Below are 16,040 nucleotides of genomic sequence, written 5' to 3' on the forward strand. Positions count from 1 at the left end.
GCTGGCAGCCATGCTTTTTATTGTTTTTTTAAAAAATATTTTTTTGGCCAGCTGAAGATATGACAGGAAACAGGGAGAGAGAGGGGGAGTGACATGCAGCAAAGGGACCCAGGTCGGGAGTTGAACCCGGGTCCGCTGCAGAGCCTCGGCACATGGGACGCGCGCGCTACCGACTGAGATAAACTGCACCCATATGCTTTTTATTGTTGCTGCCTAGATGCTTTGAGGAGCAGCAGAATTTGTGTGTATAATCAAATTTAACTGTGTGTGTGTGTGTGTGCGTGTGTATTTGTCATTAGTGGGCTTAATTTAAATTAATTTTCACTTAACACTTAATAAGCACATTTACTATGATTCATTGAAAAAATAATGTTAAATGGCCTACATCATTATGTTTTCCCATATAAGCTTATGGTAAACATTTTAAGTGAAAGTGCCATTATAAAACATGAATAAAAAAAAAATCACACAGGACACATTTACATAAAAAAAACTGTTTAATATTGAGATAGTGTACTATTGTACAAGTGTTCCTTACAGTCAGCGATGTATGCAGTGGTAGAATAGCTAATAGAAATATAACATGAGAGGGGTTTTTTTTACATCCAACTGTCACCACTCCAATCGCTGTGGATGCCGTGGAGTGTCTGCAATCCTCACCACGTAAAATGAAAAAAATTAAATGCTTAAAACAAAGAGAGTAAATATGTACAGGAGATTTTTTTTCTTTTTTTTCTTACTTTTGGAACATGCGATTGTTTGATAAATCATAGTATGTATTATTCAAGCTACAATGCTCCTGTTCAATAAACTTGTTTTCCAAAACTGCATGCTGAGAGGGTATTAATGAAGAAAAAAATAGAACATGATGGCCTTATTTTATTTATTTATTTATTTATTTATTTATTTTTATTGAGAGTGTCATCAAATTCAACTTTAGAACTATGTAGTGTGACAGGTTCGCATAGGTTTATATATTTTTTAAAATCACCGGTTGATCTTGATGAGCAGTACATACTTTGTTGGTACCCTTGAATTCTGTAGACAGGTTATCAGCTGCACATTTAAGAGGACGCTTAAAACGTTTAATTTAGTCAGGATGGATTGTAGCATACTGGGAAGTGAGACAAACAGAAAAAAAGTGGCCAGTAGCTCTATCTGCCTTAACACAGCCCATGATTTTGGTGTTAATCCCATAGTTTCAACAACAAGTATGTCTTCAAACCAGTGTCTTGTGTTCTTATTTGTAAAAAGAGGGTTGAGGGTTAACCAGATAAACAATACAGTCACATGAAAAGCCCTACAATGCAGCTGTGTGCTGCAAAACAGTTTCATGACAGAAAGAGCAGTCCTGCAGGCAATTAACACATGCACAGATCTTCCAAGAGCACAAGATAGGGAGAAGACAAAAGTCATCCCTACAGCTATCTGGGACCACTCAGAAGGCTGGTGGATGCTGCGTGATGGGGAAAAACAGTGCCATGTCATGGTAAAAAGCACCACAATTGAAGAGTTACTGCCATGAGCAGGACCGACTCGGTTTGGTGATGTCTTTACTCTCATCATGTAGATTCCATGCAGTAACACAGCTGCCAGAAAACATCTTGCCACCCATCTGCTGGTGTCTACAGGCTGCACATTCTCCACCCCACCTGGTATAAACAGCAAATTTGATGCGATGTGAGGAAAAAAGGTTTGGATTATTATGTGACTTTTCAAGGAAAATAGCATGTGCTTTTCTTGTAAAGAATGAAATACTTGCTTTTAATATTACCTGCTTGTGTTAGAAATATTTCTTTGTGAGCAAGTGGTGCACAAAACTTCCATGGCACCTGCTGAGAATATATGCAAATTAATCACTCCAGACAGATCACACATTTCTGCAAATATAGTTACAAATACAATACAATTTGTCATTTGTTTCCAAAAATCCATGTAAATTCACTGAATAATATAGAAAACATATAGTAGTGTAGACCCATGTGGTTGTTTTATATATATATATGCAAACCTTAAAATTCTGAACTTTTATCCAAATCATATAGAAAAATATACAATATACACACAAGTGCTCTTCATATTGACTTGAATTTGCATTTTGCTTTAAATCCGTCATCACAACATCCATCCTTGACGATATAACTTTAAAAATATTTGACTCACTTTGGTAAGCATAATTAAAACAGCTGTCACGATTGCAATACATTCAAAGTCTACAGTATTTTTGATTTGAGCACTGACTTTATCCTGAAATACACTTTTATTGAGAGAACTTCACAGAACTTAGGCGTCGCAAAGAAATATTATGGGTATATATGCAAACCTGCACACAGCAGACGTAAGACTTCTTTGATAGTCTTTGATAGGACATCAAGCTCACTTGACTCTCAGGCAGGCTGAAGACAAGGAACTCTAAAAATGCAGATCTAAGTCCAAAGATTTTTATCTCAAGGTTACAATCTGTTGATTTCCAGCAGTCCTCTACAACAAAGGTGATGATGTGGGAGGCGTGAGCCACAGATCTCAGTGGAACACATGAAGGACAAAGACATCTGTAATTCAAATGTGTGCTGTGATTATCAGTCTTCATCTGCTTGAAGGGAAATCACAAACAAACATGATCATAATACATTTAATAGCAAATTAGAACAAGTAGACATGCATTGCATACACAAAATGGCAATAATTGTGAAAGTGTGCTGGTCTAAATTGCTTCCTCTTAATATTGACCTCTGGGGCTCACCTCGGGACAGCAGTGGGTCTTAGAAAAGAAGAACACCAAGAACTCTTGAAATGGACACTCGCGGACATGCCTGTTTTGCTTCTCTCTGCCCACAATGTCTTTAACTCTTTGCAACAGGTTCACACAGCCGTTAAAGAACAAGCAGTTTAAAGTCACACCAGGAAAGAGAGTGCAGTCTTTTTTTATGCTGTCCAGCGTAAAAGATCTCTTCAAGGCAACACTCATTCCAGTAGATCTAGACGAGTGAGATAAAAAAGTAACAAGCATCAGGTCATGATCACACACACACCCATAACCCTTAACTACTGTACATTGCACTAATCACCCAACTACTCACCATTAAAACAGACACAAGCTAAACTGGCATTTTAGAAGCAAGAAAACTGAACAATACTGGTAAAACAACATCTTCAAATCTTCCAGTGCAACGTGAAGAGCATAATAACCTGTGTGACTGTTAATTTGTATAGGATTACAGTAAATTGTCTTGAAATTGAGTCATGAGAGGTACTCCAGAGATTATCTAATTGTCTTTTTTTGAGGGGTCTCTCAATGTGGTGTTTAGGCCCCCATAAGTCAGGCTGCTTCCCCGCTGAGGAAATCATTACATCACATGTTCATTGCTGATGAATCTGTGATAAACCACACTTGGGTATCCAAGCTTGACAGCAAAAAAGCAAGTTAATAAGCAACATACAAGAGGAAGAAAATGAAGGAAACAGAAAACACTAATCTACCAACAATATACTCACCTCTCACATGTCAGTGGCAGTTTTGTTTTGTCATGAGTAACAGTCTTTTTATCTGATGCATTTGAGCTGAAGCCCTTTGTCTCTTCATCATACCCATGCTGACTAAGCTCAGTACACTGGTCTAGTCTGAACCATGTGCCAGATGACACCATCCAAGTGAACAGTGTTAAAAAGAAAAATGTGACTGATGTCATCTCAGAGCCTCGCCTTTGGCACAGTCAGAATTCTTGGAAGGATGTGTTTTATAGCTTCCTCTCTGCTACTCAGGTGTAGGAGGCAGTTTAGTGGGCCATCCTCTGAGGTAAGACCTGAAGGATGTCAGGCATGAAGAGTAAATCTGACAAGAATACACATGGGCCCTGTCTACTAAAAACAATCAATCTTAATCTTGTTTACTGACTAGGTTTGGCGTGTTTACTGAGGCTGAATTGGTTCACTTTTTCCAGCTGATTCTGGAAATCAGCACTGAATAACAAGCAGATGTGCACAAACACATTTTTACAAAATTATCTTAAAACAGTCATGTACCAAACATATATGTCATCATTATTCATGAGACAAGATAATATGATCAGAATCATCTGCTTATGCATCAGATTACACAGGATTCATATGTAAAAACTAATTATCATTGAGTAATTATTGAAGAAGAACTTCATAATTTAACCCTTCTGTTCTGTCCACACACTATGGTCCTTTTCTAATCGAGATACCATATATATTAAAGGGTAACTCCATTTAATTTATCATATTATCACATCATATACTAACACATATTGTGTTAATAATACATTACTACTGCATATGTGAAAAGAGTAGAGTAAAGTATTTTGTGGCTCCGGAGGAAGCTGCATGTAATCTGACAAAATGCCCCATGATGTCACTCAGTAGCTAAGTTGCATTGTGGGTAATGCAGGTGCCAGGTTTTGAAAAACAGGTCTGGTCTACCATTCTCCTCCTATGACACTATTGGACTCATTGTGGACAGTCTATAGATAAATTATTAAAATCAAAGCCACACAGTTGACTTCCTTTCAGATTTGGGGAGTGTTATGGCCCTGGGTCATTATTTTGTGTGTTATATATGTGGTGCTGTTCTGACCCTTCTCTTCCAAGTGTGTAAGCAGTCTACTCCCCCAATATAACGCCACGGATATCCTTGGACATCCAAGTGGAGTGTGTGTGAATGATTGATAGCAGGTTGGACCTGCTGATTGGCTGGAGCCACCTGATTGCTGCTCCAGGATTGGTCAGAGGCAAGAGAGGAGCCCTTTTGAACCACCGGCTGACTGCAGTCTCCCTCTCCAACCATCCCCCCAACTGGGACTTGTGTCTAGTTTGACTAGGATTCTGTGTTTGTATTTTGTGAAACCTAGTGTAATTTTAGTGTAGTCTATTGTAAATGTGTGAATCCATAAAACCGTGTGTGGTAGCCCCAATAGGAGGGAGAACCCTTTTTTCTCCTGTTATTCCTTATTTAGTGAGTTAGGTAAGATTTTGTCTTTTTGTTAATACTTTTGATTTGTATAGGGAAGGTAGGGAGATAGATGCTTTTGTTTGTTGTTTTGGCCTTCTCTCCCTCTGAAGCAAAAATAAAAGTGCTACCGTAATTTAAAAGTTCCTGTGACAATGGCCTTCTTGGGAGTGGGAAGAATGGGGAGAAGCACATCATGCTATGTCTCTAATTTCCCCTAGATCAGGGGCGCAACAGGAGGAAAATTGTAGTCCATAGCCTTGAAGAAAATGTTTATGTTTTTATCTCTAAATCATATGTCAATGATGCAGTACTAAATAAGCATTTATTTTCTCTAAGAAGCTTTTTGGGCTAAGAAGCATGGTGGAGAAATAAATTGGTCAAAAGATACACAACACATGATCATTTTATGATCTCAAAAGTTTAATTCAAGTTTATACAATGAAAAACGTTAATGACAAATGTTCCATTTTGAAACTGATTTTGCTGGAATAATGTTGTGGTTATTTTACCTTAAGTGTTTTTTAAACTGACCTAATTATTATTAGGTAATTATTCAGGAACAGTCCCCCCCTCACTATAAAGCACATTTTAATTTCTCATTTAATGCACTAGCTGTGAGAATTGTATGTCTGTTAGTGAAGATAATCAAATAAGTATGCAATGCAATGCAAGATCATCTAGTCTTTGACTAATAATTCATTAGTACATGCAACATATACTGTGATTCAAAATCTAATCAATCAGTAATTAATTAACAATATATATCTTTTGTTTTACTCATGATATGCTTTTTGGTATTTAACTCTGGCCTCAGCAGAATAATATAACATTTGGGGATGAAAATGCAGAAAAGAAGTCCATAACTGGAGGCTAAAATAGCAAAAATCTCAACAGCTACAGTGAACTTCCCAGGAGAGCTGACATATGCTGGGATAAAAGTGATCCATACTGCACAGAATATCAGCATGCTAAAGGTGATAAATTTGGCTTCATTGAAATGTTCAGGCAGTTTGTGAGCCAGAAAAGCAAGAACAGAACATAACATGGCCAGAAGTCCTATGTACCCAAGTACAGCCCAAAAGCCTACAGCTGAGCCCAGAGCACACTCTAAGATGATTTTGCTCTTGAATATTTTAAAATTCTTAAAGGGAAAAGGAGGAGAAATTGTTAACCAGAGGATACAAATGATAACTTGTATAAGAGTGAAACCCAGAACACTGAGTTTCTGCTGTGCAGGCCCAAACCATTTCATCACATCACTACCTGGGAGTGTGGCCCTGAAGGCCATTAACACCACTAGTGTTTTCCCCATGACACAAGAGATACAGAGGACAAAGGTGATGCCGAATGCTGTGTGTCGCAGCATGCAGGACCACTCAGAGGGCCGGCCCATGAAGGTCAGAGAACACAGGAAACACAGACTCAAAGAGAAGAGCAGCAGGAAGCTCAGCTCAGAGTTGTTGGCCCTGACAACTGGAGTTTCTCGAAAGTGAAAAAACACTAACGTTATCACAGCTGTCAAAATCACCCCAACCAAACAAAAGAATGTTAAAATTATCCCCATGATCTCTGCATAAGACAAAAATTCAATCTCCTTCAGGATGCATGTGTCTCCTGTGGTGTTTGGCCAGTAATCAATGGGACATTTGAGGCACTCAAAAGAATCTGTTTTTCAAAGACACAAAAACATTGATTAGGTCCTATGGTCATCAGGAAGAGGGATATGCATATTTTAGAAACAACATATTTCCCATTAAAAAGGAATGTTTCTTTCCAAATCAAACCTGTAATGTTGCTGATTTTTCCTTCTGCACATGGTATACAGTCATAACAGCAAACAGGTTTTCTTTTCTGCAGGACTTTGCGTTTTCCTGGGGGACAGCTCTCACTGCACACTGACACAGGCACCTGGTGCATAAATAAGCGGAGGAGTCATGTGTGATTAACATTGTGTTCACTTCTTTTTCTGGTTGGTCTTCACTCATTTTGAATTCACTGAAAAACAGTCGCAAAGCAGCACTTTATTTCTAGATGATTATGAAATGTTACACAGTATGGCATTGTGAGTGACCAGCCACAAATGTGAGAACAAAGCAATGTGAATATGTACCGTGTGACTTCCTCCCCCATACACTATCTCCACACCGTTCATAATAAACTGACGCCGACGGGGCAGAGTGACATCAAAAATGCCAACTGTGGCGACATGCATTGTCTCCGAGGTCACACGTTGTACATTTATGAGTTCATATCTTGCAGGTGAGTCTCCGTTCTGGTCAAAGGTCACTCTTTCCCCTTGACCTGTTGTGAAGTTGATATTCTGTAAATAATGTAGCACCTGCAGAGAAGAGGAGGCACCTAAGTACAGCAGTCTCACTTTCTTTGTCTACTTGTGTGAATTTAAATCCCATCAGAGTTTTATGGGATGAAAACTAATCAATGATTCAAAAGATCAGATCATTTTGGTTTTCTTCCTCACCTGCCATGGTTGAATGTTTTCAGTACTGGCACAGCTCCCATTTGCGAAGGGGCCCTTCCCCTCCTCGCATGTGACCAGGTTGTTGAGAGCATGAGCCACTGCGTAAACTGACTTGTACACATTATTGCTGAACCTCAGCTCGGAAACATCTGTGAAATACGATTCGACATTTTGCAAGCTCTCAGAGCCACGGCATGCCTTTCTCAGTGTTTTGGCACTTCCGTTCAGAGCACAGTCGAACATATCTTCCCAGAAATCTCTGACAAACTGACTGTCAGGGAACTGTGAGGGGCGGAGCTGCCTCAGGTGCTGCTCCAACCCCGGGATCTTAGCTCGGCTGACAACGAAGCCAAGGGAGCCCACCAGGATGCTGTGTCCCTCACTGTCAGTCAAAGAGTGATCAGTGATCCAGGCGTCACTGCCGACCCACTGCAGTCCTGTGATGTTCTGTTTGTATAGCTCTTTCACCAGCAACTTAATTTCTCTGTGGGACATGAACGCCATGATGACTTTAGAGGTGGAGTACCTCACAGTTTCAACTATTTTTTTTAACTCATGAAGAGAACCTTCTTGCCCAAATGCGTGGTAATACTCAACGCACACCCCCTCTTCCTTTGCAGCTTCTATAAATGTGGTGATCCCCTTGATACCATAAGAGTTTTTGTTGCTAATCGCCCCCACCCAGGTCCAGCCAAAGTGCTTGACAAGCTTTGCCAGGGCTCTGCTCTGGTGGAGATCGCTGGGAATAGTTCGGAAGAAAGATGGAAACTCCTCTCTGTTGCTCAGACAAGCACAGGTTGCAAAGTGACTGAGCTGTAGAAACAACAGAAACGTGTTATCTACATGTTAATCCTACACAAAGAAAACACTATGACAATGACTGGTGACGTGCAGTCTGTATGAAAGTGAAATGTTTACCACTGGTATCTGGAACCTTCCTAAAATCCGAGCAAATCCCACTGTAGGTGCAGAGCCAGAGTGGCCTAATACAGCCTGCGCAGTGTCTGCCTTTGTGCAGTTCCTCTCATCTATGATCTCACTCTGCCCATTGATGGAATCTATAGCAGACTTAATGATGTTTGTCATTCCACATGAATTAAATATCTTGTAGCCCAGTGTGTGGTTGGGTAAGATAGAAGGAATTTGATTTATTTCCTCAATTGCAAAGATCATGGTCTGGGCAAATTTGAACTCTCTTACATTTATGCTAGAAAAAAAAAAGAGACATAAAATCATTTGGTTTTTTTTACAGAAAATGTATAAAACAAGGAAGCACAAAACCAAAAAGACATACTTACTTCAGGCACGTTTGAGGATCAGGTAAGGCTTGAAAAGTGGACACGCTGCCTCTGAAGCCAGTACGAAAGGTGAAAATGCCACCTAAGATGAAGTCGCCAGCCTTCGTCAGCTCAGGTGGTTGTGCTCTCACCTGCAGCCGGCACACAGGCTTCCCCCTCCTGATCAGAAGAACCAGGAAGACCAGCTTGAGCAGTGGCATTGCTTCACTCTGCAAGCTGGTATTTTTTTTAACCGCTGCACCATGTGGCATCCTTTATACCCTATCAATGTCTTTTCAACCCTAGTTCTCATGTCTATGGACCTGCTACTTTAGGGTGTAAAGCAGATGAGGCACCTGCCCCTAGGGAAAGAGAAAAAAACAGGATGGAAACTAAGTAGCTTCTATGAAACCTTTGTTTTTTGGGGGTTTCAACATAGTATTCAGTGATTCTCAGCAGCACGTTGTTGTCACCATGATGATGCTGTGATCTCTGTGAACCAGCACAATTCAAACAATTGGCTCTGTTATTGAAACAAACTTTGTCATGATTAAAACATTTTGTTATGAAAAAAAAACATTTCACAGTTCAGTTCCATGCTAATTAAAAGAGGCAGAGTCTATCCAAATTACTGTCACAGCAAATCCATGCGAGGTTTAAACTGATTTTTTTCGGTGTTTCTCATCTGTTGTCTTCAGATTTGAATTCCTAACTGTCATACAGATGTTTTTATTTTGAGAAAGAAACCCCATGCATATATCAGTTAATATAAATAGATACATATTAACAGATGTAAGTTACCACAACAGTTCATTCTTCAAAACTTGAATTACATCTTTTCAGCTAAAATCTATTTCTGTTCTCGGAGTCTGTTTCTTTTGCTTTGAAATGTTTGTTTTTGTTGTTCTTTGTTTGTTTGATACTTAAAAAGATATTTAAATATTAGTAGAAAGTTAGGCCATGAATCCAAGAAAAACTGGAAACCAGGTACAGATGAAGGATTTAAAAAATATATATTTCTTAACATTGTGAAGTGCATGTTTAATATTTTCTCATGGAAACACTTAAATAGAAAATAAATCATAGATGTATTGTAGTCCCATAATGGATTTTAGTGCATTTTGATGTCAGCCGGGATCCGGATGCATATTAAATCTATTGTTAAACATTTCTGTAATATCAAAATCATGTTCTTAATATGTTCTTTTGTGGGTATGCTCTCTATGAGTGTTTCATAACTAATCAGCATATCGTTATTACCCAGTATATATTAGTCATATGTGTTGTGTGGAAACACTTTAATCTGTTGTTTTTATGTGGTCAAAGGTGCAATAAAAAATGCAGTGATTGATATTTAGTTGATTGCATTTTAACTGTTTACTGAAAACAATTAAATGAAACAACCTCCGAAAATGACCACCACGTGTTCGTTGCTTTGTAGCCATTCAGTGCTGTGCTTATACTCCATAGAAGATATATGGGAAACTGATCAGCTAAGGAGGTAGGATATGAAAGCGAATAAGGGTCAATAATAGTTTGAGCTTGAAAAATTATGTTTTCAGATAATTTCATTGCGCAGTTCTAGATCACCTGTTGTGTGCACATGAAAAGAAATGCAAGGAAATATCTGAATATGGAAATTTGTTTAAAAAAACTTTAAAATTAAAAAAAAAATTAAAAAGTTGTTTCCTGCCTGGCCAGCTGGTTTATACGACAACAGACACTATGGCGGGGAAGAGCAAATCTAGAAGAGGACAGAGGCAGTAACAAGCCAGGCAGAAGGGATTGCAACAGCCGAAGACCCTAATTTGGTACCAGAATAAAAAGTCAAAACAATCAATAAATGATTTATTGTATGATTTTACTGCTTCTGTCATTCAATGTCCACAAAATGTAACCATAAAATAAAATTACATAAAACACTCAGTGGTGTGATTGATAAGTTTTTTTTATTATCTTGATTTGTTTTCTGTTAGTGATAAAAGAAAAGTCCAATTTGATTTTAAAACAGTGTTTCAATGGTTGAATGTTCCCTCTTGATGTCACACAGGCCTGACACACTGTACCTGCACAGTTGCAATAAGCAGAGCATATGCTGTAATGCATTTGTGGGGTTATGACTTCCTAAAGTTTCAGATTGATAAATCATGCTATTGCATAAGGTATGGGGCACAAGGCAAAATAGATAGTAGCTAGATGTTGCCAAATACTTAAGGACAACAAACAGGAGATTTAGAGCCGTTTCTCAGGGTCTCCACTAAAACAGGATCTTCAACTACAGATAATTTCATTATAATGTTTAAAATCCAAAATTAAATGTAGATTACTGATAGGCCCAGCGATGGCATGGTAGAGCTAAAACATGATGTCAGAGCAAATAGGGGAGAACATGGAAGGAAGAGACACAAGGATCAAAACAAACCCTTAATTGATTTGAAATGTAACATTTACATGTTGTGACAAAGTTCTTAATTAACATCGACCCTTAAGGCAATTTGCCACCTGTTGTTCTTGTTGTTGTGAAAGAGGATGAAGCAATCCCTAATCTCCTGTTGCAGTTTTCCCACTGGAGTCAAGCCACTGGTTAATGAAGTGATGCTCAGAACAGATGGGGACTTCCACTGTTTTTCTTCTGTATTGTTTTTGTGTATGCACTTGGGTAACCTTTATTTCTGTTGAATTGCATCTTTGTATATTTGAACTTTCAGTGCAAACTTTTTTTTTAATACATGCCAGGGAAAACCTGAGGCCAATACAGGCCTCATGCTTTATTGATGCAGTCATACTTTAGTAATGCTATCATGAAGTTTCTCACTTGCACAGTCGATTTTACACAAGCATTTTTTTATTTTGGTCATTTAATTGGTTTGACATTTTTCTTACAGCTTTGGTTACAATTAAGTGGCATTAGCTTATTGTAAATCCTGCGCTCTAACCACTGGCTAACCTGTGTCTCAGTTCAAAACACATTCCCATACTATGAGGCTTCATGTTCTGATAAGTGCACACCTTTTCGTCGGTCTATGACTGAACTCATCTTAACCCCAGCCTTAACTGCAAAACCGGACTAGATAAGGTTGACTTCCTGCATTCACTCTTTATCTCTTCTACAATGTGGGAATACTATTTTAATTCACATATCTACATATCCGCTGTTGTTGCATTTAAACTTTTATATTCAATTTTAGATTCAGTATAACATTTAAGATATTAGCCAAATGTGTTGAAAGAGTTTTGGTTATTTCTGACAGAGGTGCAGAAATATGTCAAAAGAAGAAAAAAAAAGGTATTCAGAAACGTAAAGGTAGACAACAGCAACATTTTAGGATGAAGTTCTCTCATTGTGTTATTATCACTACTGCAGCCCAGCAAGGAAACAGATTTCCTTTCTAAGGAGGCCTTACATTAACTTTAAGTTAGGTTATGCCCACTTACCTTTAAGCTATAATTTAATTTAAAGTGGTGATGAAGTATTATTAGTGTAGCCGGCATTTACTTAAACTGTGGCCTTTGCAGAGAAACATCAATTATATTTCAATTACAATGATACCTGGTCTGATTCTGAAAGCTTTTTTCAAACTGTATCATTCTGTTATGACTGTTTAACTCAAGCACTACCTGATCAATCACTTTCCACTCACCTGTTTGTTTTTTGTAAACAGTTTATTGTTTATTGTTTTTTGTAAATATCAAACAGGGTTAATCAAATATATGTATCACCTTGCTAATTTAGTGCAACAATTACTAAATGCAGTCTAGTCTGTCTAGGATGATGTAATGTGTAGTGGCTGCTGGTGCTAGTAGTTTACCAGCGTTTTTTTTTTCAAGAGATAGGAAATTTATTTATTTATTTATCACATTACTCATTTGTTGTAGTGTGAGAAGCTGCACGAGACAATGCTCTCTGATTTCATATTTTTTTAATTTGTGGAAGGGTGTTTTTTCTTTAAACATGTGTAAAAGACAATGCAAATGCATGTGCATTACATTAATTACAAAGAAAAAAATGCTGCAGCAAAAGAGATTTGGTTAATAATGTATATCACTGTGAGATGTCTTTCCCATTAAATGTTTCCTGGTGTTCTGCTCTGGCCTAAACAAAATTATATAACATTTTGGTAGGAAAATGCAGAAAAGTAGCCCGTAACTGGAGGCCAGAATAGCAAATATCTCCACAGCTACTGTAAACTTCCCAGGAGAGCTGACATACGCTGGGATAAAAGTGATCCATACTGCGCAGAATATCAGCATGCTAAAGGTGATACATTTGGCTTCATTAAAATTATCAGGCAGTTTCCGAGCCAGAAAAGCAAGAATAAAACATAACATGGCCAGAAGTCCTATGTACCCAAGTACAGCCCAAAAGCCTACAGCTGAGCCCAGAGCACACTCTAAGATGATTTTGTCCTCATAGAGTGACACATTCTGAGAAGGAAAAGGAGGGTTTATTGTCAGCCATAGTATGCAAATCAAAACTTGTATAAGAGTGAAACCCAGAACACTGAGTTTCTGCTGTGCAGGCCCAAACCATTTCATCACATCACTACCTGGGAGTGTGGCCCTGAAGGCCATTAACACCACTATTGTTTTCCCCAGAACACAAGAGATACAGAGGACAAAGGTGATGCCGAATGCTGTGTGTCGCAGCATGCAGGACCACTCAGAGGGCCGGCCGATGAAGGTCAGAGAACACAGGAAACACAGACTCAAAGAGAAGAGCAGCAGGAAGCTCAGCTCAGAGTTGTTGGCTCGTACAAGTGGAGTTTCTAGGTGGCAGTAGAAGACAAGCGTTGTGATCATAGTTAGAAAGACTCCCAGCAGAGAAAATAAAACTAACAGTGTTCCCAGGGTTTCATCATATGCCAAGAATTCTATTGCTTTGGGGATGCAGGCATCTTTTTGCTCGTTGGACCAGAACATTGATGGACATTTTATACAGTGTATTGAATCTGCAAAATGACAAAGAATACAAAGATTTCAGACATCTTCACCCATTAAAACTGAGCTCTGATTTTCTGTTTTATCTGATGTCAAGTTAAGTCATTATAGGCAATATATTGTATTGCATTTTAAACCGCAAATGAAATACTGATAAATTGTTTATTTACTTGTCAGATTACTGATCTCGCCTGCTGGACAGGGCAAACAATCATAACAGCAGACTGGCTTTCCTTTCTGGAGGACTTTACGAGTTCCTGGGAGACAGCTGTCACTGCACACTGACACAGGCACCTCCTACACACATAAACACATAAATACAATTTTTATGCATTGCATTTAATATGTATAGTTTAATAAAAACAACAACAAAAAACTCTCAAGGTTTTCAGAACAATTTCCGGTGAATCAGTGAAGGACTGCTTTACCTCTGTCAGCCTATTTCCCCAGACAACTGGAATGCCATTCATGATAAACTGATGACTCTCTGGAAGAGTGGCATCATAAATGCCAACTGTTGCTCCCTCCATGGTTCCTTTATTTGCCATTTTTAAATTGACAAGTTCATATCTTGCTGGTGAGTCTCCATTACTGTCAAAATAAACTTTTTCCCCTTCCTCAGTGGTGAAATTAACAGTGTTGAGATACTGCAAGACCTATAAGAAATCATACAGGCATTTAATTGCATCAAATGATGATTTTTACTGTTATAACTGTCACGTTGTCTCCTCACCTGCCATGGCTGTATATGTTTGGTATCAGCACATCGCCCATTTGAAAAGAGCCCTTTACCCCCCTCACATTTAATCAGGTTATCAAGAGCTTGAGCAACTGCATAAACTGACTTGTATACATTATGAGTGAATCTCAGCTCAGAAACATCAGTGAAGGTTGATTTGACATTCTGCAAGCTCTCAGAGCCACTGCATGGCTTTTTTTGTGTGTTTGCACTTCCGTTCAGAGCACAGTCAAACACGTCTTCCCAGAAATCTCTGACAAACTGACTGTCAGGGAACTGTGAGGGATGGAGCTGCCTCAGGTGCTCCTCCAGCCCTGGGATTTTGGCTTTGCTGACAGTAAAGCCAAGTGAGCCCACCAGGATACTGTATCCCTCACTGTCGGTCAGAGAGTGATCAGTGATCCAGGCATCACTGCCGACCCACTGCATTCCTGTGATATTCTGTTTGTACAACTCTTTTGCCATCAACTTAATTTCTCTGTGTGACGTAAAAGCCATCATCACTTTGGAAGTGCCATGCTTAATGATCTCTACTATCCTCTGCAGCCTTTCAGGTGGATCTGATGATGAAAAGGCTTCAGAATACTCGATGCAAACACCATATTCGTGTGCTGCTTGGTTAAATGCAGCTATGCCATTGCGGCCGTATTCATTATCCACAGCTATAGCCCCAATCCAGGTCCAACCAAAGTGTTTGACCAGCTTTGCCAGTGCTCTGCTCTGGTAGTAGTCACTGGGAATAGTTCTGAAAAAAGTAGGATAGTCTTTCCTGTTGCTCAGACAGGCACAGGTGGCAAAATGGCTGACCTGCAGTGAAACATGCAGAGAATTTAGTGGCAGAGAAAGAGCAAATATTTTACATCCTTGCATTATCACCGCTGCGGTTATCATTTTGCAGAACGTCATAATAAACAATTGATACATCCAGCAGCAAACTTAACACAGCGTTACATTTGAACAACTTGAATTACTTTCTTCTTTGACTTACCACAGGTATCTGAAACCTTCCAACAACTGGTGCAAATGCGATCGTTGGACTTGATCCTGAATGTCCCAAGATAGCTTGCACTGTCTCTGTTTTAGTGCAGTTGTTGTGACTGACTTCTCCCTTTATTCCACTCGCCAGGGCCAATGCGGCTCTCAGTATGTCCATAGTTCCACAGTTATCATAGATCTTGTAGCCGAGTTTAAAATCAGGAAGCATATCAGGACTGTTATTGATCTCATTCACAGCAAATATCACTGCTTGGGCAAATTTGAATTCTCTAAAACTGAAGCTGGGTAAAGTAAGATAGAATGAAAAAATAAATCTTTTGATTAATGTCTCAAAAACAGCACAAAATACACATAAATAATTTTCAGTGCATAGACCTAACAGTACATACTTCTTGCATTTTCGTACTTCTGGAACTGTCTGAAATGTGTTAATTACATAATCCTGCCCTGTGCGAAATGAAAAAATTCCTCCGATAACAAGATCACCATCTTGGGCAAGTTCTGCTGGTTGTGGTGAGCCTTGCAGTTTGCACACAGAGTCTCCCGTCTCCATTAGCAGAACAAAGAGGATCACGCGCAATAATGGCATAGCTCTGCTCTTCAGACTAAGCCAATCAGCTCTACAGCTCATGACAGGGA

General features: G+C 39.0%; 3 protein-coding genes across 3 annotated transcripts; all 3 read right to left on the reverse strand.

Moving 5' to 3' along the window:
- Positions 1–724: 724 nt before the first annotated feature.
- Positions 725–3,662, reverse strand: LOC115574233 (uncharacterized). Its single transcript, XM_030405630.1, has 5 exons — positions 3,496–3,662; positions 2,744–2,978; positions 2,324–2,590; positions 1,775–1,835; positions 725–1,652 (listed from the first exon to the last, which is right to left on the reverse strand). Exons 1-5 carry the CDS (start codon positions 3,645–3,647, stop codon positions 988–990), a joined length of 1,380 nt encoding a protein of 459 aa, XP_030261490.1. The 5' UTR covers positions 3,648–3,662; the 3' UTR covers positions 725–987.
- Positions 3,663–5,461: 1,799 nt separating this feature from the next.
- LOC115572099 (extracellular calcium-sensing receptor-like) lies at positions 5,462–8,949 on the reverse strand. The gene is made up of 6 exons (XM_030401916.1): positions 8,750–8,949; positions 8,370–8,658; positions 7,452–8,264; positions 7,083–7,310; positions 6,757–6,880; positions 5,462–6,637 (listed from the first exon to the last, which is right to left on the reverse strand). Exons 1-6 carry the CDS (start codon positions 8,947–8,949, stop codon positions 5,724–5,726), a joined length of 2,568 nt encoding a protein of 855 aa, XP_030257776.1. The 3' UTR covers positions 5,462–5,723.
- A 3,793-nt stretch (positions 8,950–12,742) lies between these two features.
- Positions 12,743–15,954, reverse strand: LOC115572113 (extracellular calcium-sensing receptor-like). Its single transcript, XM_030401932.1, has 6 exons — positions 15,791–15,954; positions 15,394–15,682; positions 14,400–15,212; positions 14,095–14,322; positions 13,837–13,963; positions 12,743–13,677 (listed from the first exon to the last, which is right to left on the reverse strand). Exons 1-6 carry the CDS (start codon positions 15,952–15,954, stop codon positions 12,758–12,760), a joined length of 2,541 nt encoding a protein of 846 aa, XP_030257792.1. The 3' UTR covers positions 12,743–12,757.
- Positions 15,955–16,040: the final 86 nt, after the last annotated feature.

The sequence above is a fragment of the Sparus aurata genome, chromosome 2 (assembly GCF_900880675.1).
Source record: "Sparus aurata chromosome 2, fSpaAur1.1, whole genome shotgun sequence".
Taxonomy (NCBI): domain Eukaryota; kingdom Metazoa; phylum Chordata; class Actinopteri; order Spariformes; family Sparidae; genus Sparus; species Sparus aurata.

Excerpts from the sequence above, each read along its gene's own strand:
- LOC115572099 (XM_030401916.1), bottom strand. The coding sequence starts at position 8,949 with ATGCCACTGCTCAAGCTGGTCTTCCTGGTTCTTCTGATCAGGAGGGGG. Across the intron at positions 7,311-7,451 it reads AAAACATTCAACCATGGCAG|GTGCTACATTATTTACAGAA; the intron begins GTGAGGAAGAAA and ends TCTTCTCTGCAG. Across the intron at positions 6,638-6,756 it reads AAAAATCAGCAACATTACAG|ATTCTTTTGAGTGCCTCAAA; the intron begins GTTTGATTTGGA and ends TTTGAAAAACAG.
- LOC115572113 (XM_030401932.1), bottom strand. The coding sequence starts at position 15,954 with ATGGAGACGGGAGACTCTGTGTGCAAACTGCAAGGCTCACCACAACCA. Across the intron at positions 15,683-15,790 it reads GAAGTACGAAAATGCAAGAA|CTTCAGTTTTAGAGAATTCA; the intron begins GTATGTACTGTT and ends TACTTTACCCAG. Across the intron at positions 14,323-14,399 it reads AACATATACAGCCATGGCAG|GTCTTGCAGTATCTCAACAC; the intron begins GTGAGGAGACAA and ends GATTTCTTATAG.
- LOC115574233 (XM_030405630.1), bottom strand. The coding sequence starts at position 3,647 with ATGGTGTCATCTGGCACATGGTTCAGACTAGACCAGTGTACTGAGCTT. Across the intron at positions 1,836-2,323 it reads CTTACGTCTGCTGTGTGCAG|CAGGTGCCATGGAAGTTTTG; the intron begins GTTTGCATATAT and ends ATATATTCTCAG. Across the intron at positions 1,653-1,774 it reads AATATTTCTAACACAAGCAG|GTGGGGTGGAGAATGTGCAG; the intron begins GTAATATTAAAA and ends TGTTTATACCAG.